The following is a 26546-nucleotide window of genomic DNA, read 5'->3' on the forward strand; positions in this document are numbered from 1 at the left end:
ATAGTATTTCCTATATTTGGCTATAGTTAGCATAATGTACTTAGATTGCCTATTTCATTGCCTGACACATAATTAGGGTTCAATGTGGGTAGCTATTATTATTAAGTTCTCTATCAAAATAGTCATGACAAACAAATGTAAAAATCTTTCCAATATTATCACGAAAATGGTAAAAACTCTAAAGCCTCTGAAGTTTTATTGAAATTTAGCAATGTTTGATTTCTTTTAAGGCTCAGATATTAGATCTGAGAGCCTAAGACTAATCTAGTTAGTCTCATTGTTAACTTGACACACCCAGGAAAAAGGAATCTAGGTAAAGAATTGCTTCAGTCAGGTTTCTGAGACAGCTTCTTGATTGCTACTTGATATAGCAGAGCCCAACCCACAGTAAGCAGTGCCATCTCCACAGCAGGGAGTCCTGGGCTGTATTATAAGGAGGCTTGTTGAGAACGCAGTGTTCATTCATTGTTTCTTGTTCCTGCCTTTATTTCTCTCAATGAGTTGCTGTATTCCTCAGCACAGTGTTTTATCACAGAAACATACTACAAAATGAGAACAGGAATCATGCTTCTCAAAACTTTTAACAATTATGAAAATGATGGTTTTTTATGATATTTCCATGTTTTTGTATCATTGTCTTTTATTTGTATACACTATCTCACTGGTCACCTTCCTTCCTCTTCTGATTCTCTTTAACCTGAGTCCTGGGAATTTAACCTAGGTCCTCATGCTTGCAAGGTAAACACTTTACCAACTAACTATCAGCCCCTAGCAAATAAATCTGATATCAGATTATCTTAGAATTTTTGAACAATGTAGGATTATGGTTTATATATCAGAGTACTTTAGAAAAGCCCAAAAAAGGATTTATATCTGTCTTTACTTATTTTATAGGCATGATTTTAATCAGAAATGTTAGAAAATTTTCAGAATGATGACATTCCATCCATCAATCATTTCCCAGGGGTTGTCTTGTGTTCTAAGACCATCATTTTCATTCACAGTGAGTCTAAATCTCTTCCTTTCGTTGTTTGAATGTCAGGATCTGTCACCTTTCCCATAAACAAAATTGATTCTAGAAAAAAAAAGAAAAAGATACTTTAGGAATTTCTGGAAGAAAAGATTATTATTTTCTTCACGATTTAACAATCCTTTACTCATTGTTTCTAGACTTAAAGTCTGATGTCAGGACCCTGACCTTTGCTGAAAACACTTGGACCATGATTAATCATTTTGGTAGTTTGAGAAGTAAGTAAAACCCTACAACAGTTTGTCATGGAAACTGCCTTCGTCTTGTTTTCCATGAGAGCTTTTCTAAACATAGAACCCAGCCAGGCAATCACAGCGTAATAAAATGGTGATGAGCACAATGCAGCTTCAAGTATGAAGAACTGGCAGTCATCTTTCTGATGCACAGAATATGAGCCTCAGGGTTAAAAGTGCAGTTCCCCAGACTTCCTTTAGTGCTGAATCAAAGCGTACTTCACTGCTCAAGACAATATTTTCATATTGCTAGTACTTTCAAGTACTCACCAAAATGATATAGCACTGAACACAAATGCAAACACCTGGTTCCAGGCATTTTCATTCTATGTTTGGCAGTGATGTGGAACAAAGACCAAGAGGACAGACCAGGAATTAATGATGCATTAAACCTATTCACCTTGCATTTCACCTGGGAAAGGGAAGTAGCTGAGGGTCAGTGACAGAGGTTGCCATAAACCTCTTAATTGCAGGTGTAATGAAGGTTAATTTTGAAAGTGGCAAAATAAATTTTCTTTAAGTTAAGCTAATTAAAGCAGTTAGATATATTTGAAATAACAACAGGAAAGACCTATGCTTAGTTAACTCCTTACCATTCAATCAAGTGATAGACACATGAATTTGCAGAGTGGAAAGGGTTGTATGGGCAGGATGGATATATAGGAGGGATTAGAGAGAGGAAAGGAAAAGGAGAAATATGATAATTGTATAATAATCTCAAAAGAGGGATACAGATGCAGTCTTAAGCGAGCCAGTAACAGATAAAGATACAATCTTCAAATGATGTTTTTCCTTTTATTTTTCTTTAAAATCCCCAAATTATGTCAGGAACAAGAAAGAAAATAAACACCAAGTTTTCTGATAGATGAGGATGTACGTTCCCCAGGGTGACTAATTCGGTTAGCCATAGTAGGAAGGAAGCACCAGTCATTTGGGTTTTCATAATGCTCTAGCAGAAAAATACTTCTCAGAAACTGGAAGTGATGCCAGTGGCTTTTATATGATGAAAAACATCGTTTAGAATTTGAATGCAGCCCTGTCCAACATTTCACAAATGCTCTTGGCCTCAGTGTTTTCCATATTTGTATTTTATCACAGAGAACTGTGCTTTGAGTGGTGTCTTTATATACCCACCACTTTGGACACTATTGAGTTCTGGGAGTTAGCGAAATGTCCCTTGAACAAAAGAGCAGCGGATGAAGAGGAACAAGAGCCAGTACCATGTATGTTTTTTCTCCTTATATATGTGTCCACTACACTTAAGTGAAATTGTTCACTCCGGCTCTCCATCACACGGAAGCAATTCATAGCTCCTACCATTAAAATCCACATTACCATATAGCCAGATTGCAAGATTTAGTCATTAATACTATTCAAGCTGATTCATCCTTAGTTCAAGTCCAGAATTCTAAATGCAATAATTTTTTTGTGGGGACTACTGTAGGCTTGAAAGCTATGACTCACTACTGCCTCAAATATGGCACACTTCATGTAGAGTCTTTAATAATTTTCATCTGGAAACTCTAAAGTGCATCCTCAGTTTAGGAAAACAAGTAAGTTATTTATCTCTTATAATTTTAACAGCTGCAGATAAATATACTACAATGTATAAACCCCTTAGAATGAAAATCCAAATAACAGATAACATACAGAGTTTTGCAAGAGGAGTATTTGATAAAAATAAAAGTATAAATCCAGGTAAATATTGGTTATATAAACCTAAAGTAAAAATATGTCAACTAAATATACTTTCTGTAAAGCTTAAAGCCACTTCCTGACCTGCCAAGTCAACATCTCATTGCTATGTGGAGTTCATTTATGGGAGAGGAAAATAAACAGATCACAAAAGGTATACTGCTTTGAGAAAATATCCCTTCATAATTTTTAAAGACTTTTAAAAATGTTTTTCTTTGTATGTATTAGTGTTTGCCTGCATGTATGTCTGTGCACTCTGTGTATGTGAGTGTGTGTGTAAGCCAGAAAAAGTGTGTGGTTGTGCCTGAAATTAGGTTTAAAGACAATTGTGAGCTGCTAACATGTGTGTATTGTGGGAACTGAACCTAGTTCCTCTACAAGAACACCAACAGCTTATTGTCAGGAAATAATCTCTTCAGCTCAGTTCTAAGTTTTATATCACAATTAAGACCTCCTTGTAAATGAGGGAGGGCATTTATATTAGCAACATTTTAAAGGAATAACCCTACATCAGGAAGCTTCATTACAATAATGATCATAGAAATTGTCGCTAAGGGTCTAATCGCTAAACATTATCATAAATGAATGAGTAGATGGATTATTTTAGGTTTGAAAATTTCACTGCTGCAATACAGGATGAAATTACATGGCCTTAGAGCAAATCATCAATTTAGAAAATAAAATCAAGCATGATGATCCTAGATGTCATTTACCTATATGCTTGTGTCCAATGTAGACTCACTCAGTTTTTCTGTATTCCATACTCAATAATTCTATATACTAATTATAAAATGATGATTATTCAATGGCTTAAGATGTATCCATCAAACAGCATACTCAGAATATATTTTAATCCTGAAACATTCACTACTGGAACTGAATTTTTTTAAATATGATCTCAGTAATTTTAAGTCTGTTCCAAAACTCTAACACTAAATATTTTTGAAAAGGCCCACTGGTACTAGCATTATATAGTTAGAAAAAATGACTAGTGTATCCCCACACTAAGGTTAGTGTTCCAAATTCAAAACCTCTAGTTACCAAATTCACATTCTCAGATTAACTACACTATATTCCTTCAACCAAGTTTACAGAATCTTTTCAATCATTTGTCCTCTAGTACTATTTATGTTTGTTGATTTATTTATAATAAATCTTTCTTAATACTAGGCAAGATGTTGTAAACCTTATATATTTCAAATGTTCATATTTTAAAGTATGAAATGATTAAGTTTATTAAAGAGGAGCAACACGAATTGATTTGTTCATTGGGCTAGAATGTGCATGGAGGTCTGATCCCATGAACTCAGTGTCAATGTGTAGGGCTGTTGAATTTTCTTCATGGCTTCTTGACATGCTCTGGCTAAATGAAGTACTCTCCGCTCCCCTGTGTTTTGTGACTCTTGTAGGACACTGTTATTGTTGTTGTAGTCCAACGGATGCCCTAAAGATGGCTTCCCCAGGGCTTTCACACTCTGGCAGTTCTTTTCATAAGAGAAAGTGTTGACAATCTATCACAACAACCTGGATTTCTATATTCTGACATTGTGTTAAATGTCCATGCATTCTGTCATTACTTCTGTATCCTAGTTTATACCTCTCTGAATCTTGTTTGGGGAAGCAAAGTAATGTTTGGCCCCCTTCTCATTCTTGGAAACTCCACTAGTCATTCTTCTCAGAACTCCACAATTTCCAATATCCTCTTCCATTGTGCCATCATGTCAAGCTAAACTCACTTTTCCCTCTACCATTTTTAACTGTATGGTGCTAGGAAAGCTATACTTTCTGTCTCTGTGGTTCTAAATCTTTACTAATCAAATCTCTGACTGCTCGGGGTGCTGTTAGCTTAATACATGGAGCAGCTTTGCCAGAAGCCATATTCCCACTACCTTATTTCAGACTCCCATCATATCCTACAATAGCACACCTGATATACAAAGTGCATTTAGCAAATGTCTATTGAAAGAAAGTATGATGTTGTATATGTATAAAACAACTGAGAGCTTAATTTTAAGCACTATCTGCAAAGAAATTTCAAAAGGAGGTACCTGTTCGGATGTGCTTCAAAATAAACAGAAATGGATGATTTGCTAGAAATTGAGTTTGAGTCAAACTCATGATCGCAGGAATGTTTATGCCTATGGGGAAATAAAAGCAGCATTTAGATGTTTACACAAAAGAGATCTATAAAGGAAATATATTACAATTTCATAGGCAAAGCAATTTGATATAATGTATCTTAAACACAAAGAAATTTGTAATTAATTTTAAACACCATGCACAGGATTAAATGTTCAACCATTCATGAATTCATTCTGATTTCACATTTATGTTCAGTGAGGAAGAACACCAAATAGTAGATTCAATTTAGTAAAAGCAATGAAAAACGTCCTATTCTCAATAGTAATTTGCTGTCCACTCTTTACATTTCATGATCTGTTCTTAAAATGCTTCACTTTTTAATTCTATTCCAGACATGTTTGCCCTTCATTGCTGTTTTGCAGGCTGTGAGAATCTCCTCTGAGTTTAAAACTACTGATTACTTATTTTGTACCTACATTGCAAGAATTATTCTGTGAGCCTAGAGGATTTAGTATATATGAAATTTTTATTACAAAACTAGGAGCAGATATTTGCCTTCTTACAATTACTTATTATGATGAGCCAAAATATTTCAGCATATGTAGAATTTGTCCATGATGTGGGATATTTCAGTGGTCAGATAGTATTTTCTAGATTAAATATTCTTTTACACCTATCTCAGGTTCTCTTCAACTTAGTTCTCACTCAGTGGATCAGAGTAAGACCCAAGAATGGCATTTTCTGTGTAGTTCCAATATGATTCCCTTCCAGTCCCCATAGTGCATTTCTTGTCTCACAGTAAACTGAATCTTAGTCTCAATGGTCCTGTAAAATTTAGTTCAGAACCATGGAAAGTTATATATATATATATATATATATATATATATATATATATATATGTGTGTGTGTGTGTGTGTGTGTGTGTGTGTGTGTGTGTGTGTGTGTGTATTCAAAATGGAAAAACCGTGAAATAGTAAAATATAATCTTACTAAAATGACATGAATGATACTCTTCTTCTATAGAGAAAAATCATGACAATTCAACCCAAAGCACTAGTGGATAAAAGTTCACATATAAGCTACTGAGAAAATCAAAAAAGGAAAGTCAATTTTACTTCCATTTCCACTTTCAATGAATGTATTCTTTTTTTTTGTTCCCCCTTGTTCTTGAACAACCCCAGAGCACATCCTTCAAAGTCAGGTTCTCAGCCTGTTCTGGGGCATGAGTCGTCGGGATATCTGCTGACTCCTATTATCATCTCCTAATGAGATGGAGAATTCTAGCATACAATGAAAGACAGTGTGCAAAAGCCAAGTGGCTTTGAGCTTAAAACCAGGGAACCTGATATCAGTTCAAACTCAGTCAATTAACAGCATGACCCCAGGCAAGCGACTGTACATCTCTGGGGCTTTTCCTCCACTAATATAATTAGAGAATTGTTCAGTAACTGATGAGAATTCATTCAGTATATTGTAAAATCAGATATTTTTTGTGCTCATGAGCATTAACCTCATATGAAAATATAGTTGTGGTTTATCTAAGGATTGAAAGAGTCCATGCCCTATAATCTGTGTTTATTGAGCACAGTAATGCAACTTTCTTCAAAAAAAAATGACAGAATGGTAAAGAAACCCAGGGTGTCCCACCTAAATGTCAAACTTATGGTACTATGTAGCACTATGAATTATTAAGGAAATTATTAATAGATATAATTGGTAGTATTTTTCAATAATACCCTTTAAATGATGAACATTTTAAAGCACTAAAATTCAAGTTATATTGGAAAGCTAAAACAAACTTATGAATAAATGACTCATTCTATTTATTATTACTTCTGGTTGATTTCAAAGATTTCCATCAGTTGCCTTTGCAAGTATTATTTTCACTCAGAAAACATGTTATTCAAAATACTCTTTATTTAATGGAGTGTAGTAGAGAGGATATTCTTAACCTTGAATGTACTCACCAGCCACCTAGTGAGTTCAGAGAGTAGTGTCTGACAGAGCAGGTCTGGAATGAGACTGGTAATTCCTTTTTAAGAAGTTCCTATGTAAAGCTCTTGCTGCCAGTCTACTCACTGCACATGCAGTATTAAAGGCAACTCAGTGCTTGCTCTACCTGGATGGATATTGAGATCACTTAAGACGACTTAAGAAAATCTTAGAGCTTGAATCTCCTCTACAGAAACACAGATTCAATTATTTTAAAGCTCTGTCTGGGTACAGATTTGTTAAAAAAAAAATAAATAAATCCCAGGTGACTCTAATAGACAGCTGAGTATTTGAACTACCACTCAGATAATAACAACAATGAAATTAAAAAGGTGATCACTAAGTCAATTTAATTAAGTGTAATATTAAAGAGGACAGTGATACTGAGCACTCTTAACCAGGAAGATTCCAAAGTTGAGTCCTGACATTCTCTCCCAAGAGCCTATGTGCTACTTAGGAGTATTTCCAATCTGCAGATAAGAAAATAGCAATAAGAAAGTTACCAATCAAATCATTTTCTTTTGCATTGTGTTTAAACGGAGAGATGGCTGTACAAATACACATGCCCCATCTCCTTCCATTGCAGATGCAGAGACAAGAGAAAAAGAGAGACCAGAAGGCGCAGAACATCCCAGTCTCCACGCTGCTCACCACCCTTCCTCCTTGTTTCTCAAGAGCTCGTTTGTTCTACCTGTGGATGCTGCAGCTTCGCTTCCATCTTCATTTATCTCAAAGGAAACTTTCTGCATAACTCTTGAGACATACACTTCAGATGAGTCTGATGGAAACATGAAGGATTCTTTGACAGTTAAAATCAAAGTCTTCGCTATTAGGTCCACAAACAATTACGTGTTCAAGTACATAGGAACAGTCATTGAACAAATGAACTCTCTTCAATTTAGTCAGCTTTCTGGAGATAAAGATACCTAGGCTTCACTATAAAATTCATGAAATATATAAACAAATAAGAAAAGTTTGCTCCGACATGAAAGGTGTAACCCTCAAATCAGGTACCACACTGTAAGGAAGATTTGAATGGATGTGGGGTTCCCATTTCACTAAGAGCTAAAGAAATAATGAAAGAGCAACCTCATCGGCTTGTCTTTTAAATTGTATATTTAGTTCTGATCAAATGTTAAAATTTTTTTTTTACTTTCCTTCAAGACTAGTTAGGTCATAAAAGTCTAAAACACCTTTGTGCCATATTTCAGAGAAATCATTTCAGAACTGTGTGTTTATTTTAAAACCCAAATAAATGTTATAATGTAAGACAGTGTCTTGTAATATTTGCTCTGTTACACCTGAGTGCTGAGGGGTCCTCTCCTGCCCACTGGCAGAACTGACATGAAATGCTTCTGGCAGAGTGGTCTGTAAAGTTAATCTTGAAAAGTGAAGTCCTGTCTATACATCATAGCAAGTCAGCTTTGCAGCACCAGATATAGCTAGCTTCTCCACAGTCATTACATGCTTGCCTTAGAAACTGTCTGGTGCATAGGTGGCACTCAAGCCAATCGGTGGATATGAGTCTGCTCAGTAGCAGAAAGCTGTAACATGGACAAAGGGGAAAGCTAAGGTTTTAGTGTGGATTTTCAAAATACCAGATAGCCACTCTGGGTGAGACACCTAACCAAATTCTCTAATAGTTGCCTGGAGTAAGATAGGATTCACAAATGAAGCAGAAGATTAGTGACCTAATAGCCTGTGCAGGTTAGGCAGGGGTGAAATTTTTCACCCAGATTTGCAATGGAACTATTCCAAATGACTCCTATGTCATTAGGGTGATCTACATGGTCTTATACACATAGGCGTTACCTATAAGCTTTGCCAGTTAGGAAAAGAATGACACCTGAAACACAATAGCTTAGAACAACAACATGAGTTCTATAGACTCATTGCTATCTCTGTCTTTGTCATAATCCTTTCCTTTAAATTTACATGAAAAGGTAAATCTATAATTGTTAAATTAAGGAATCTACAATGCTTCTAGTTTTTCTATACATTCAACTATTCATTGTTTTATTTTAAGTGTGTGTATGTGTGTGTGTGTGTGTGTGTGTGTGTGTGTGTGTGTGTGTGTAAACTGAGTGCAGATGCTGATGGAAAGAGGTCAGAAGAGAGGGTGTCAGATCATCTGAAGCTAGAGTTGCAGGCAGGTTTGTTTGTTTATTTGTTTCTTTGTTCATTTTTGTGAGTTGCCTGATGTGAGTGCTAGGAACCATACTCAGGTCTTCTGAAAAAGCAGTAAGGACTCTTAATTACTAAGCTATTATTCCATGTGCTAGATGAATAGGTGGCCTACATAAATTTTGCTATTTTCCAAAAAAACCAGAAAATTGTAGACACTTATTCTTCACATGGGGTTACTCTTTTGCACAAATTACTTTATGGAGCATTTTGAAAGTGTTTTCATAAATCATCTTGGAAAAGGTCTATGGAAACTACACATTGCTGGAGATTGAACAGTGAGTGGCTGCTTAAATGCCTAAAGAATATTGAGCGAGATTCCTAAAGCAAGGGACATGTTTAAGGAGAAGAAGTGCTTGGTTATTATTTGTTGTGGAGGAGGCTATGGTTCAGGGCACCCTAAAACAGCATTTTATCTAAGTGTTTAATGTTGACTATTAAGGTTGGTACTATAGCAATTGGCAAGAAGTCAGATCCAATTGTCTCTGTGGAAACGAGTGGCTGTTCATGTGTGAAGGTGATAAAGAACTTGTGTGGCACCTATGCACTTCCTTCACTCAGAGACCTACTCCATTCCACCCCTGTCCCTAAAGGATTGTTGAGTGAATGAATTGATGAATACTTCTTTAATTCTATACATTTTCATAAAAGTCCAAAAAGACTTCCTACTACATGTTATATGGTGACACATAATAGGCTGGCAGGTTTATATCACTATGCCCTATATAGAGCAGAGAAGACTGAATTTTTAAAAGTGTATTTGGTATGTATGCCACTATTTATTTCCTTTATGTAGTTATTTATTTTTCACTTATTAATTTTTGTCAAGGAAAGAAGAATGAAATGAATATCTGACATACCTATGGAGGTAAGGAACTCAAAAAGTCCTTAGCTGCATGCTAGCATGAACAATCCACCTCTATTTGCCATCCTGAAGGCCTCTGCATGTACCTTTATATGCTTTAATATTACCAAGTTGCCTTTGAAAACTAGCCATTCAGCTGGGTTTTGTTTCTTATCTGGCAGATACAGTGCATAATAACAAGAGGTTCAGCTTTGGTATGACATTTATTCACTATGCATATGATTACTGGAACTGAGGGCTCTCTCATGTTCAGATCAGTCTGATAATATAATTCCAAGAAAACAAGTCAACATGACAATACAAAAATTACTCATTAGTAGCATACCTGTTATTCCAGAAAGGTCACAGCCACCACTAAATATCTCAGTTACATTTAAAGAATATAATGCTTCTTTGAGGTCTAATTTTTGTTCTATTTTAAATCTGTTTCAAAAAAGATAAAGAAAAAATACTAAAACACTGTGCACATTTTCTAGGAAAAAATAATTTTGTTAGATGGGTGACTTGGAAAAGCGTATACTGTGAATATTTGGCTTTCACCAGCCCAATTTCATTTCCTTATAACTCAAGTCATTTTTATCCAGATCCATTAGTTGTTTCCACATTGCTAATAACTTGCTTCTTAAATATATTGTTGATGGAGATGATGAATGGGATAATTTTAAAATAACAATTACCCAACAAAGCAGTTCTATCTAAATTTCCTTGTTTAACATTTTTATATAAAATATGAGACTTTCTTCTCCAATTTTATGCACTCAAGGTGTTCTAACAAATATGTGTCATGGCAGATACTGCAACTTTATGAGCAAGACTCAGCAGTCAACAACTCAGAAGGAAACTTGTTGCAAGAGAGGCATTTATAACTCAGAATCCTTCCTATTTGCTCTCACATTTGCTACAATTCTCTTCTAATGTCTTAACATAGATATATTATGTGCATAAAATGTTGGAAGGGAATCAGGTAAAATGGATATAATTTATCAGGTCAGGGGTGAGAGCTGAACAGTCCTTTTAATAATAGGCCATAAGTTAAGACTCAAGGATCCAGCTTACCTGAGTTCTTCATTTATGGAAAAGGAACTAAACAGAAATTCTCATAGATTCCCTTGGGTATAGATCTTCCATGATTCCAAAATAACTGGATATCATGGTATCAGTTGAGGTTTGGTCTGTTGCTATGTATTGTAATGCTAAATTCTGTACCCTTTTGCAAGCTTTTGTTATGCAAACCTTGTTCCTTGATTTAAAACAATTGGTTAAATAAAATTGACTACAACCAATTACTGGGGGGATTAGGGTCAGGTGCATTTTGAGTTACCAGGTTGGGGATGGAGAAGAGAGGAAAGAAGAGACACAAGGGAGAGAGAGAGAGAGAGAGAGAGAGAGAGAGAGAGAGAGAGAGAGAGAGAGAGAGAGAGAACATTAATATGTGGCCAGGAGAAACAATAAGTATCTAGGAAGGTAGCCAGGCCAGAAGTTAGAAGATTAAATTAGGTGTTACCTCCCCTTACCCTAGTAATTGTCAAAGCCAAATTAAAGAACCATAGACTGGGTCTACTTATTTTTAAGCTAATCAGGAATAAGTTTAAATTGGTCTACTCCAGGTATCATTTAAATAGAAAGGGGCAAAGAACTAGTACATTTGTATTTCATGGATGCTTAGAGAATTTTTTTTAAGTTTCAAAAGATATCATAAGCGTTTTTAAAACAGGGAACAGGGAAATTGTTACAAAGTTGATGTCTAAGCTCAGAGTCAAGTACAAGAGCTATGATTTAAACTCAGGTCCATTTGGGTCAAGCTAATGTGCTGACTCTTTCTGTCTTCTAATCAAAATATAATTCAAAACCATGGTCTTCATCAATATATAGAGTGTGAGTCATTATTCATCACAGCTGTGTTTCATCTCCCACCTACCTTCATCTAAACAAAACTTATCCAAAAAATAATAATAATAATAATAGTAAAAGTAAAAGAGTAAGCAACAAAATGCTGGTTAGATAAATAGTACATTAAATGACCATAAAATAAATTACATTTTTAAAAGTATGCTCATGGCATCCATAAATGGACAAATATATGTTTCCTACATCAGTGACATTCCTCAGGACTCCTACCTCAAGAGGGGTCTCTGTACCCTGACAGACACTTGACTCAAAATATGTGTACAGCGGTAGAGGACCCTGGATTTAACACCTAAATAAAGTCAGTGGCTACAAATATGATGATAAATCAGTTTAATTCAATCACAAATTTAATTGATGAGTATTGATTAAATTTCTTCACTGTAATTCTTCAAAGTAATGAATGACCTGTGGGAACTCACAAAATAGTATGCATTTTGGAATACACTAGATGCTACAAGTCCTGAGTAGCTGGGATTGTGGGGAATGTGAAAACTAAAAACCTATTGCTAGTGAAAAGAGCTCATTTTATGCTACTATTTTCAACTTCTTAGTAATTTCTTCCTGGGGAAAAATTAAGTATGATTGTTTTAAAAGTATTCCCTGAATAGCAGTAAAGGTAGAAACTATATGTTCTAATATAGCTACTATTTTTAGATTAATAGCCCAGCAATTTCAGGATAATGACAAGAATACTGAAGACTTATTACAATGTCTAATAATGTGTAATTATCACTAGAAAGTCATTTAAATAATAGCCCTGCTCATAGAATAGTCCAGTGAAACCTACAGCAATAGAAATGCATTCAGCCATTTGATAAAAGCATAATCTAAGGCCAATATCTAATTATCCATAATTATTGCAGCCATGAACAAGGGGGATGAAGTGGCACTTCCTTGGTTAGGCACTTAATATAGACCATAGTTTTAATGTTTACACAATTCCTAGGAAGTCAGCATTATCATTATCATTATCATTGACATACAAGAAAGGAATTGTAAGAAAGTTGATTTCTAAGCTCAAGGTCATGATAAGTACAAGGACTATGATTTAAACTCAGGCCCATTTGGGTCAAAGCTAATGTGCTGACTCTGTCTGCTAATCAAAATATTCTAAACTATGATCTTGATTAATATATACAGTGTGAGTCATTATTCATCACAGTCATGTTTCATCCCCAATCTAACTTCATCTAAACTAAAATTATTAAAAGAATAGCAAAAAGTAAGAGTATACAACAAAATGTTGTCTAGATAAATATAAATTAAATAACCACAAAATAAAGTACTTTGTATATGAAACATTGTTAATTTGCTTTACACATGGCATTTGCTCCCAATTCTAAGCATTGAGTTGAAATAGGTCTCTCACAGGTAAAAGCTTCAGAACATGAAAGAAAATCTGAATTTCTGTGCCTAGATGCTGGGGCCAGTCATGGTTTTCAGTCACTACTGTGAATTTGTCTCATTAGTTCCCTTTCCTATATAGTGAGTGTTCTCATTAAATGGAGAAAAATTAGAACCTCTTGATGTCTTCCTCTGAGTCCTTGTCTCATTACCTTGAAGTCCCATTGTGTATACAATAGGCTTTAGCTAACCCTGGATTATTTAAAGATGAAAGTAGCCAAACCAAATCTATAAAAACACCGCATTAGTATTGAAATGTAAATTCAAAGACTGGGATTTGTTTCATGGAATAAAGTGCTTGCTTCACCAGCATGAGAACACAGGTTTGGATTCACAGGATACATATAAAGGCTACCATGAAAAAGGATGTGTTTATAATTCTAGCATTCCTATGGCAAAATAAGAGACAGACACAGAGTAACAAAATAGCTACCTTGACATACACATATTCAAATAATAAGGTGCAAAGAGAGAAGGGACACCTGACCTTGTCTTCTAACCTCTACACACAAATATTTACATTTATAGGTCTAGACATATCATACAAACATAATATATGCACATATATGTAATCCTATATAAAAGTAAAGTTCTGTGTGGGTAAGACTTACTAACATATTCCTGTATTTATATGTATGAGATACTTACTCACTTGTACCTATACACATAACATAAACACAGTTTTCATGATGCTTTTTATATACAGGAATCTGACACACTGTAGGCATATGTTAGACTCTTCAACCTAATAAAATTTAATTTCTAATATAGGCAAAGATTCTCATATTACATGTAGACAAAATATTATGAACTCTTGCTAGTATCCAAATGTAAGTTGAATTAGTTTTTGGTATTTTATACACAACAAAAGCTAGCTCTCATTTCACATAATGGCAATCTTACAGACTTTGATTATCAACTCATTCTATGTTAAAGAGTGAAGAGGAAGTTCTACAAATAAGCAGTATCCTTGTTGCTTGGCATTGATCAAACTATGTTACAGAAAAGGCATTTAATTTTCCAACAATACAGGGTGTAGAATAGTGGGGGTTATGCATGGCCTGACTTATTCTGCTAACTCCATGACTGATGGACTCTTCCAGAAGGTAAAATGAGGCAAGGACAGAGTCCAGGCACAGGTCTGTGTTGCTCTTATAACAACCTGAGTTTGTAGTTTTAATACAAACTCAAAATTACAAGAGAGTGAAGTTCTGCTGTTTATATCAGCGAACTTGTTCTTTGCTTCCTTTTCATGGTTGGGAACTTGGAAACTTGATGACATTGATTAAATTGTTCCAATTTACCAGATATTCACTTAGCAGTTGACAAATCACTATGAACTCATTTGGATATAGAAGAAGCACAGCACTGGATAATACATTTAAACCTAGTGTTAAAAACCTGCAGTCCCAACACAACAGAGGCTGTGGAGATCATGAATTTGATGCTATCCTGGGCTACAAAGTCACTTCAGAATGAGCATTGGCTACACATAGATACTCTTCAGAGAAAGGGAAGAGGTGCATGAAACAAAGTCATCAGGCAACACAAAACTACAGCCTATCTAATGTTCTTTTCTGTTCATATATAAAATATTTTGGGGGAAAATTAATTTGAGAAAAATGTACTTCAGAACTTTGAATCCATGATTTAGTTCATGGGAGTAGAGATCAGATCTGAGGAGAGTGAAGGGAAATGATGAGAAGCAGATGTACTCAAGGATATTAGAGAGTGGGGATTAGATCTGGGAGGAGTGAGGAGAAACACTGAGCAGAGGTATGTTCAAAATATAGTGTATGACTATGAGATTCTCAATTTATAAAGTGTTATATTAAAATATATGAAGAAATCCTAACCCAGGTTAGAATATAAACAGTGATATTTTGGTAGCCCATTGGCTCTGAAGGCTCTTTTATCTCGCAGAAGCAGAGCACTTTATATAACTACTGCTTCTTAGGATTATAATTCTTTGTAATTTCAATGGAGTGTTAATTATCTAAAACTAGCCAGAGGATTCTGTTCGTAATTCACAGATCAGTAACACAGAAGATGACCCACCGAGGGAGGCTGACTTCAACCTCCTCTTCATGCAGCTCTGAGAACCATCTCTGGACGTGAGGAGCAGTAACTTGTCTTTCCACCTCTTCGATGTTCGTGTCTTCTGTGGGAAGAATGATGACTAAACTAAACTCATCAGTCTTGTAAGGCAATTCCAAAACTTGACATGTCATGGATGACTCGGAAAAATAACCTACAACAAAAGAAATTCATTAGATTTATTTGTCAGTTATGGAAGCCATTATTTAAAATATATAGTTTCTCACATTACCATATTGTGCTCGCAACAGAGCCTTCATCATTGGAACCTTGACTGTAGAGCCATCTTTCTTAGTAAAATCTGCCATCTCTGTGTCTTCTTTTCTGAATTTCTGTTTCCAATCCCCCTTAAAATAAATGGCATTCACCAGGACCAGACGAGTCAAGGGGCCAAATTCTTCCTCTGAAAACATATTTTTAATTTTTCCTATAAAGAGGGTGGAGAACAAAGTAGAGAGGAAAAAGTAATTAGAAATGCAATGGAACTTGCTAAAATTGACCAAAGCAAAAACATCTTGCACAGAGCTGTTTTCACTGGTGTCTTGTATCATCTAGCTTTGGCAACTGTAAGAGCAGAAGGGAATACTGCTAAAAACTTCACTAAGAAATAGGCATAAACAGAAACAACAGGAAGTCGGAAATGAGAGTGTTCTAGGAAAAAGTGAACGGAGCTAGTAATAAACTATCTGGTGAGATCATATCCATAAACTGTTGTTCAGACAAGAAGAGAATTATAATGTGTCTTTCTGCATATTTATCAGTATTATTCAGACCAAACATATGGTTACACATGAGGACAACCAGATTCAGGTCAGAGATACTACTCTCGTGACTGCAGTCAATGACCAGTGCTTTGCTTGATTTCGAGCCTCAAAAAATACCATCTATTCTCCTCTTATTTCTCTGTACAGTATGCAATTCTTTGTTCATAATGTTATTATTTTCTCTTTCACATCTTTATAAATTTTTCTGGTCACCACCACATCACAATCTCAATGAATACCTCTCTGTGTTTGAGCCTGCTTATGAAGATTTAAGTAGCAACTCATACAATCATAAATTTCTTCAGCATAACCATAATAAAAATATATTAAGGTCCAGTATATGTTTATTATGTTACATATGTTGTTACTAAAGTTTCAAACATCCAAAATATTTTAATAGTGTCCTAAATTTCAAAGGGAATCTAAGGTTACAATGTTATAAACTTTGATCTCAAGTCTAAACTGGCCTTAACCTTTATTTAATAACTTTCTAATTCTTTCAACTTTGGGTCTAATGGTTAGGTTACTATATTTATACGATTGTTAGCATTATTTTTAAACATTAACAAAGTCAGCTAAAATATTTACAGTATACTTGGGAAAGTGGCATTTGGAATTGACATATCTAATATATTACTGGACAAAGATAAGCTTCCTGTTTTCATACCTGAACAAAAATCAATGCTTGAACAAAAGTTATTGCTGAAATTCTCCCATTAAGAAAGGGAAAGTCTACAGGAATCAAAATACTTTTCAAAGCCATTCAGTTTCCTTGGGTTGTATAGTCTAGAGTTATTTAAATGACAGTGAGGTGAAATGGAAGATTCCATCTCTTTGATCCACAGTGCAATGGGAAAACATTCAGCCACTCTTTACTTTAAGATATTAAAAGCTATGAATCCAACAGGAAATAACAGTTTTATGAAAATGGGCAACTTTACCATCTGTTTTGCTTTCTACCCAGGTGCTTATTGCCTGTGCAGAAGTCTTTGCATCCAGAAAATCCACCAGTTTTGTAGCACTCTGAAAAAACTCCTTGTTGCTATGGAGATATGTTTCCTTCACAATGAATCCTTCTTGAAGGTAGAGGGCACTGGCAAGATTAAATGTAAATTCCTTCTTCTTCTTTGAGATGGCTGAAAAAAGTGACTTCAACACAGAAAATTCCTCTCCTACAAAATAATTATAACATATACTCACATATTGAGCAACACAAAACAATAGCTTCTTGGCTTTATGTCACCAATTTTTCATGCTGAGACATAGATAATCATGGAAAGTCACTATAAAGATTTTGAACATTTGCCTCCTATCAAATATGGATTTTGCAGAAAAATCAGTTTATACTGAACAAAGAATGACCATGTAAATTTAATTTTTTCAGGAACAAAATTATGAATTCATGCACACTGAAGGAAAGCCCCTCTTTCTAATGACATTTCAACCATTTCATAGCAGGAAATTTCCATTTAAGACTCTTCTTTACAAAGAAAACACGAAAGGGTCTTGGTGGAGGTATGACACCAATGAACAGTTTTTCAATAGTATTTTTCTTTCAGCTTCAAGAAAACATTGTTCTTTGCAGAAGAACTGCATCTGTTCAGGTTTCAAGGTTTACAACATAAGCCCTATAATCATATCTAGATTTATATAAAAATCTGAAGTGCCTGTTTGTTCAAATTCAGAAATTTACATATTTTGGTTATCTGCAGGAACGTTAAAGCCTTTAGCACATTCCAACAATAGCTACTAGGTAGAGTCAATTTAAGTCATTACCACCATCTGATTATTGACGAGTAGTTCTTATAGCACTGCTCATGGCTCTAAGAGTTGTCTACTCTAATGGTTCCTTCCATATATACAATGGGAAATATACAATAGTCATTTTCAAATGTTACACTCATTTTATGTACTTCTGACTTAATCCTAGAACTGAGTCATCAAGCCAGAAACAGTTTCAGATAGCATGATATTTCTAGGCTTCATTACATTTTCAGAAAAACAGAACAACAACAACAAACCTGAAATGCCAGTTCTATAAATTTAAACTTGATAATATTTTACTCATGTCCATTAACTAAAACAAATATCATTCACCATTAAAAGATACTCATTGAATAGAGTTATTGAGAGATGTGAAGATGGCTCACTCAGTCAAGTACCTGCTGGACAAGAGAAAGGACTTAAGTCCAATCACCACATAAAAGCCAGGGAGGGCACTTCATGCCTGCAATCTCAGCACTGGGTAGATAGAGACAGGGGACAGATCAGTTCCTGGGCTTTGCTGTCCATCCAATGTATCCAAATTGGTGAGCCTAGGTTCAGTAATATCTTAAACCTATCTTAAATAAGGTTGACTGCAACAGAGTAAGTCACCTGACATAGACCTCTGACCCCACAAGCCCAGGCACAACCATGTGAAAACAGTGAGAGGAATGTACACACACACACACACACACACACACACACACACACACACATACAAATATATGGGGGACTTTTGGGGTAGCATTGGAAATGAAAATGAAGAAAATACCTAATTAAAATAAAATTTAAAAAAAGAAAAAAATAAGTACTACTAAAAAATTCTCTGTAGATATGTAAGGGAGATAAAGCATGAGAGTGTACACATCCTTTAAGTATAAAACTAGAAAAATGTACTCTTTGCGTAATTAATGGATCTAACACGGGGGAGCTGCCTCCTCATGCTTTGCATCCTGCTAAGCTGGCAGCAAGCTATGCTTTGGTCCATGACACCTCCCTGGTCTGGAGTTCTTGAATGTGCACTGTCTGCACATCTATATAGAAAGGCATGCAAGAACTATTGCATTATCTTTGAAACTTTGGATTTTCTTCTTTCTTTCTTTCTTTCTTTCTTTCTTTCTTTCTTTCTTTCTTTCTTTCTTTTTTTCTTTCTTTCTTTTCTTTCTTTGTTTCTTTCTTTTCTTTCTTTCTTATTAGGTATTTTCTTCATTTGCATTTCAAATGCTATCCCCTTTCCTAGTTTCCTCTCAGAAAGTCCCCTATAACCTCCCCCACCCTGTCCTGCTCCCCAACCCACCCACTCCTGCTTCCTAGCCCAGGCATTCCCCTATACTGGGGCATATAATCTTTGCAAGACCAAGGGACTCTCCTCCCATTGATGGCTGACTAGGCCATCCTCTGCTACATATGCAACTAGAGACAAAAGCTCGGGGACAGGGGGGTTACTGGTTAGTTCATATTGTTGTTCCTCCTATAGGGTTGCAGACCCCTTTAGCTTCGTGGGTACTTTCTCTAGTGAAACTTTGGATTTTCTGCCCACTGGTACAGACAAAGACATGCAAGATGTTAAGTATAAAGATGTCTTTTATATGACTAGATGGGAGGACCTCCAGGATTCCTGACAACCCTGGGTTTATTTATACAAAGAGATGGAGAAAGTTAAACTACTTTGCTTAGTTATGCAAGGATTCTGTATGCTTTTATCCATTGCTGTCTGGAGCTATAATGGCAAATTTCAGCAGCTGGGTGGCTACAGAGAGGACTTTCCAGGTAAAAACACAAAAGCTTATGCAAAAGAATTAATGACAAAGACAAAGTAAAAGAATTCTAAAGTAATTTTCAGGCATTCATAATTTATGGACACCTTTAAAGGATGGTGGGGAAAACAGAGAGGAAGAGAAAAAAAAGCTGTACATCAGTTGTCAGAGCAAATAGAATAATGTCATATACTTAAAGTCTAAGACCTGTGAAACACAGCTGACCTTTGATAAATTACTGAGCACCTAAATCAATGTACAACTATCACCAACTATTGCACAATTGAAGGAGACTATAAAATTATTGGCCTTATAAACTTGATTATATTTACAGGTTAATGACCTCATTTAACACAGATCAAAGAGAATGCATATGCATGACTGCTAATCAGCAATGAGAAAAACATTTAATTTCTTAAAATAGAACCTTGGAACCCAGATGATAGGGTGAATCAGTTGAATTGAACGAGCCCTCTAGAAATTCTATTTCTATTCTAGCACTGTTTTGTAGCTGTCTTTGGCTACTTTGTGAGTTCTTTCTTCCACCCTTTTTTTACCCTTTTCCTTCAACCCTTTCAAACCCTGTCACTAGATACGAGAGATAAAAATAGAGATGAAGGGAGCAATGTTATCTCTAGACTAATTTCTACTGTTTGGGGGCATTAAGTTGCTTGTTAAAGTTTCCTCTTCCTGTCGGGATATCTAATTTTTTCTTCTTGTTGTTTACTCTTTGTGCACAATTAATTAACAAACTCCGCCCAACAGCAACCAACCAACAACAACCTTACACCCACAACCACACCACCACCTTACCTCTCGGGACACTAGCATTTGTACCGACTGAAAAGTCCCCAGAGTTCCAAATGTCACACATAATCACAGAAACTGTCTGCAGCTGGCAAAACCATGCCCCTGCTAGAGCATGAGTTAAATTATAGTCAGCTTCTGCAGACAATCTGAACCAGCCCCATATGCCACATCTGGAATTAAAGTGAAAACATATTCCTATAATATTTCTGTGTTTTTCAATGGAACCAAAACTACAAAATTGTCACTCTACTAGCTCTCTTCTCCTGGTGTCAAAAGCCCAAATGTCAGGTATGTATGCATGTGAACCAAAGAGTATTCCTAGGAGTTGAGGAAGTAGATAGGTCTATGACTCCCTTGCCACTGAATCATGAGGTCCTGATTTGATCCCAAAATCAAACATGAAAGAGAGAGAGAGAGAGAGAGAGAGAGAGAGAGAGAGAGAGAGAGAGAGAGAGAGAAAGGAAGCAAGGAAGAAAATAAATGCTAGGCACCCTGACACATAGTTATGATCTTAGCACAGTAGAGACAAGAAAAAATGGATCCTTAGAGCTCACTATTTAGATATCATAGTACCAAATTCCTTACCAGTCATAGACTATATCAAAAAGGGTGTGTGTAGGAGACTGAAGAGATGTTCAGCAGTTAAGAGCTCATACTACTCTACCAGATAACTACAGTTCAGTTCTCAGCACCCATGTTAGAGACTAACAATATCTGTTGTTACCCCAAAAACATGTGGTACAACACCACTGTCCTCCACAGGCACCTGCACTCAAGTATACACACACATGTACACACACACACACAAACATGTACATGGTACCACACAGACACAGTTCTAAATAATAAAATTAAATTATTTAAAAATTTAATTCTTGAAGAACAGAACTGTCTTCTGGCCTCCAAATGCTCATAATATTCTTGCACATGTGTGCATGCTCGCACACATACACATACATACACTCACACACATGCAAAGAGACTGAGTATAATAGATTGTTTCAGTCAAATGATCCACACAAATCCCCTAATCCAAACCTCATATCTTATCGTAAAGAATATAAGATTCATAGAGGTGAGAAAAATTGAAAAGTAACATGACTTGGGCAAAGTTACAAAGTTGTAAGTATTTTCTTCAGAGATAAGGTCAAAATTCATTTCAGGTATTCTTTTATTTATTTGTAGTGCTGGGAATTAAATCTGGTGCATTAAGCATGCTGGGCAAGCTGTCTAATATTGAGCTGTACCCACCCTTAGATTTTCCTTTATGCTTCACTGAGTAAATAGAACTATTTCCAGTGCGGCCTTTAACTAATCAATATCCTTTTTCCAGAGGCATTTTCAGATGTTCAGCACAATGAAGAAGGTAAGTATTTGGCATACACTTTGATGCTTGGGTAATGTATAAGTAGTGAACACCTTGGGAGTCTCAGTTGTACAAGCAGTTGTATCTATCTTTCAAGGCCCACAGAATAAACCAGGCATTAATAAGGAATAATACAGTAAGGACCACACATTGGTGGCAGGACAGAAAAATTAAGACAGTAGATTCAACAGATAGCAAAGTTTGAAAATTAGTGATGGTGGAGGTGGAACTAGAAAGCAGGCTCAGTGATTAAAAACATTTGCTATTCTTCCTTAGGATTGAGTTCCCTTCCCAGTGAACACTGGATACTTCACAATAATGTCTAACTTCATCTCTGGGGACTTGATAATCCTCTTCTACTATCTGCAGGCTCTTAAACCCATGCATACAATATATATATTTGAGGGGCTGACAGGAGGACCAATATTGAGGTAAGTCAGTGAGATTCATCTCAAGAATTAACTCTAAGAAGATGGTGAAATAAGCCATAATCAAAATATATTATGTCCCAACACAATATCTTTTTAAAAAGTAAAAATGGGGTCTGAAGAGATGGCTCAATAAAATGTTGGCTGCATATACATGAGGACCTAATCTTCTTTAATTCTTTTTTCTCTTATGTTCCACCTTCTCTTTCACTATTTTGCCTTTTAACTTTCTTTTCCCTTTAGAACTTACCATCTTTTTGTGTCTTTCTGTCACTTAGGAAGTGAACTGCAGAAACACTGGATAAATTCTGCTCACTGTTTTGCTATCCATGTATATTCTCACAAGGAAAGCACAAAAATGTCCTTGTAAGATTCACTTCATCAATTTAGGGAACATAACTGGCCATAGTATTCAGCTCCCTTTGCTTCTTTTTTCTCATCTCTCTACCAGGGTGTATATATCTTATAGAGTGACTATAGACAGTAAATCAGATGGCTTGCACATGTACAGAGGTGTTGGATAGACTACGTCCATGTTTGCTGATACCTCATTATTATTACTGTGATTTTTACATTCATATCTCACCATTCTTAAGGCATTTATGCCCCCATCTAAGATGTATCCATCTGGGAATTTATTTTCAGAGGCCTATTTTATAGCTTATCATAGAATCAGCTTTGCGTACATTCATAAACAATAGATTACTTTTCAAAGCAGAACCATGAGATGTAATGTGCCTGGAAGTAGAGTGTTGGGACTTGCTGGAATTAATCAAGATGACTACAGTAGCTTCATTACACATTACTCACAAAGGAAAAGTCATTTAGCTTATTAGCAGTACTCCTTCTGTACAAACTTCATTTAATTTAAAATGGAGCAACTAGCGCTTTGCCAATACTTTCAGGAAAACAAATTCCTAAATGCAGATAAACCATGCTAAGGAAAATATACTGTAATTAATTGTGGTTGTGATATCTAAACTCTCAAATCAAAAAGCTAGATGCCTCTTCTGACATTCAGCGTATGCTCTATGATAGGGATATAAAGACTTAAAACTCAGACCACTATGAAGGAAGTGTATGAGCTGTGGAACCAAGGGGATGTTTCTAATAGGATGTCAGTTTGCCCACACAGGACATAAGGAGATTCGAAAAACACAACCCACATTAACAAGCTTTCTATGTATTACTTAAGAGCTCCCTTGTCCCGATTTGTCAAACTAATAATCTTATGAATTACATGTTAACTGTTCTGTAGCCTCTTGGTAAAGTAGTGCAGTACTTTTCTGAGTGAAGTTGAGAAACAGCTACTGAAGAAAGGTTTTCTAATTAATGTCTTTCCACAAGAATAAATAAAATGCAATGTTAAGTTATATTTTGAATCAGTTCCATGATATTAAAAATCAGTACATGGAAATACACAAACATTTCAGAGAAAACTACGCGGACATATAGAGAATTTTATTTCCGTATAAGCCTCAATTTCTTAATAAAGTATTTTTGCTACATATTTAAGGAAAAATAATTATAAGTGAATAAAACGCATACTTTATAATTATCTCTTTGGTTATAATTTGGTACTGTCTCTGTTTATTTTCACTTCTTGAAGTTCTATGAGCTGAGCTTCTCCCTGATATCCACGAACTAAAGTGATTGAATCTACAGAGAGTTACAGGAAAGATGCTCACCTGCTGGGGTTCCCCGCATCCTTAAAGTCTTCAGGATCTGCTGTTGTGCTTTTCCTTTTGCACCTAGTTGGACCATTCCAAGAAGCATAGTGGTTCCAAGAGGGGAAAATATAATGTTGTTCTTGTGGGATAAAGAAATAGCTTTATAAAGATCCACTGCAAATTCAGCAATTTTTTGGTCAGTTGCTCTTGAAGTTTGACTTCCAGAAAAAAATAGTAGAAAACTCCACAATATGGTCTTATTCATCTTGTGCTCTGTATACTAATTTAAAACGTATCAGTTTTTAAAACAGACTTTAACATAGTAAGCTTAACAGTAGAGCTCTCATCTACTTGACTATTGTGCATATATATATGTATATATACATATATATATACACACACACACACACACACACAGAGAGAGAGAGAGAGAGAGAGAGAGAGAGAGAGAGAGAGAGAGAGAATATTCTATATAAAATACTACCACAGGGAGATTCTATTTAGTGGCATCTTGCTGAATAAGTATTATATAATAAGAGAAGCCCACATATTACTGGTACTAAGATCCTTCAAAATCTAGCAAAATCTATACTTTGATTTTCCTAAAAACAATGGTAAAGCTCTACTCTCAGCTCATGTTCAGACAAGAACATGTCTAAATTGCTTTATGATTCTTTCTCTCTCTTTTCTCTTGACTTATTTATTGGCACAGCTGTGAGTCTGACTCAAGGGAAACTTGTGTTCTGGTTACTTCAGAAGGCTTATAGACCAAGAGCAGTCGAACAGTCAAGTCAGTGCAGTCTAAGTCAGTGGGCAGTCTGGTTACCCCACAATAGCCCTTCTATACTCTCTGAATCTAAGAGCAAAATGTCCCAACTCTCACTACATGATCTTCTAAAGGAAAATAAATAAAGAGGGAAAGGAAAATGATAGTCAAATATACATGGTAAAATAAAAACAAAGAATGAAATTGCCAAACGCTTTGACGAAACAATTAACAACTGTGGGGAAAACAGCAATAGAAATCCATAACCATTCACCAGGGCTGCCCAGTTATCAATTGGTCACTAAGGCAATTACAAAAAAGTCACCTATCTGATTAGACCTTCAGTGAAAACAATTTTGAATGTTTCATAGAATAGTAATGTTTAGTTCTCATAAATTTCAGTAATGCTAATTCTACTTTATAATAATAACTATTAGTTGGCTGCTAGGAAGTGACCTTTCAATTGAAACAAAACTTGAAACCTTTAGAATAGTGATGTTAGCCTTGAAGACCTGAAACATTGCTTTGCTATAGTTATCTGGTAAGAGTTATTAAAAAGCATTAGTAAAAGATAAAGAATAATCAAATAGCCTTGAAAAGTAACCTGTAAGATATTATTTTGATATTTCAGATTTTTAATTTAAGTGGAAAACTCTATTTGAATAAGCAGATTATTTTTAAAAAGGAAATAAATCTCAAAATATAATACAAAGCACCTAGTAGAAAATAATACATTGATAAGACATGAATAAGGATGTAAATTGTCACATAGATGCTTTTTAAGGGTTAAATCAATATACTAGGTTATAAAAGTACAAAAGTAAAAAGCAATTTGTGAGAGAAGTTTTATAAATAAATGATTGTGTATATATCATACTCTGATACATATACATACATTAACACATATATAATAGATAGATGATAGATAGATAGATAGATAGAGAGAGAGATAGATAGATAGATAGATAGATAGATAGATAGATAGATAGATAGATGGATGGATAGATATTTAGATTGGTTTTGAAAATTTTATGAGTATATATACTCTTTTATGAATTTATATGCATATATATTCAATTTCTCAAAATATTCCTGACCCATTTATAGCTATGTAAGTTATTACAATGTTATCAGTATTTTTCAAACAAGTTGGAATTATTATATATCTTTATGTATTTAGCCAACAGTGGGATGACAAATATTTTGGGAATTACATAGCTCTCCCTGATAATAGAGTCTTGGTCTTACAATAATACTGGTACTGATTCTTTTCATAATTAAAATGTACATCTGTAAGCAGTAATTTATACCATAAATTTTCCAGGCACTTAATAAGTTATAGCATCAAACAAATAACTGGCTTTAAGCTTTACTTACTCATTTCGTTTTGAATAATATCTTAAAAGAAAGTGCAAAGAACTGACAGATAGACAACACGATGTATAGTTCTGTAAGAATTTGACCTTTCTACAATAAGCGATTTTAAGAAGAATGAAAATAATGTTTTATTTTGAAACAAGAAACATCAAATTATTCTTACACAAAAGTTAATCAATGTGCCAGTTCTATGTTTCAATAGACACAATAAATGTTACTAAATATCTATTTTTACTTTTATGGAACTTACCCCAAAATAACTTCTGATTATTTACTTGAATGTTGTGATTAAAATGTGCTTACTGGAAAACCCTCTTATATGAAGCAGCTTATTGGTGAAGGTCAATTATATTT

The 26546-nt window shown here is 35.1% G+C and overlaps 1 protein-coding gene across 1 annotated transcript; it reads right to left on the minus strand.

Moving 5' to 3' along the window:
* Positions 1 to 861: 861 nt before the first annotated feature.
* Positions 862 to 26482, minus strand: Serpini2 (serpin family I member 2). The gene is made up of 9 exons (XM_021159017.1): positions 26443 to 26482; positions 24068 to 24329; positions 17196 to 17426; positions 15723 to 15917; positions 15452 to 15644; positions 10407 to 10504; positions 7724 to 7810; positions 5007 to 5096; positions 862 to 1075 (listed from the first exon to the last, which is right to left on the minus strand). Exons 2-9 carry the CDS (start codon positions 24312 to 24314, stop codon positions 999 to 1001), a joined length of 1218 nt encoding a protein of 405 aa, XP_021014676.1. The 5' UTR covers positions 24315 to 24329; positions 26443 to 26482; the 3' UTR covers positions 862 to 998.
* Between the last annotated feature and the right edge of the window lie 64 nt (positions 26483 to 26546).

The sequence above is a fragment of the Mus caroli genome, chromosome 3 (genome assembly GCF_900094665.2).
Source record: "Mus caroli chromosome 3, CAROLI_EIJ_v1.1, whole genome shotgun sequence".
In the NCBI taxonomy this organism is placed as follows: domain Eukaryota; kingdom Metazoa; phylum Chordata; class Mammalia; order Rodentia; family Muridae; genus Mus; species Mus caroli.

Bases quoted from the DNA above. Each gene is read 5' to 3' on its own strand.
- Serpini2 (XM_021159017.1), bottom strand. From the start codon at position 24,314: ATGAATAAGACCATATTGTGGAGTTTTCTACTATTTTTTTCTGGAAGT. The intron at 17,427-24,067 runs GTGAGCATCTTT...ATTATTTTGTAG, and splicing joins GATGCGGGGAACCCCAGCAG to GAGAGGAATTTTCTGTGTTG. The intron at 10,505-15,451 runs GTGGGTCATCTT...TTTTTGAAACAG, and splicing joins GTTGAAGTCAGCCTCCCTCG to ATTTAAAATAGAACAAAAAT.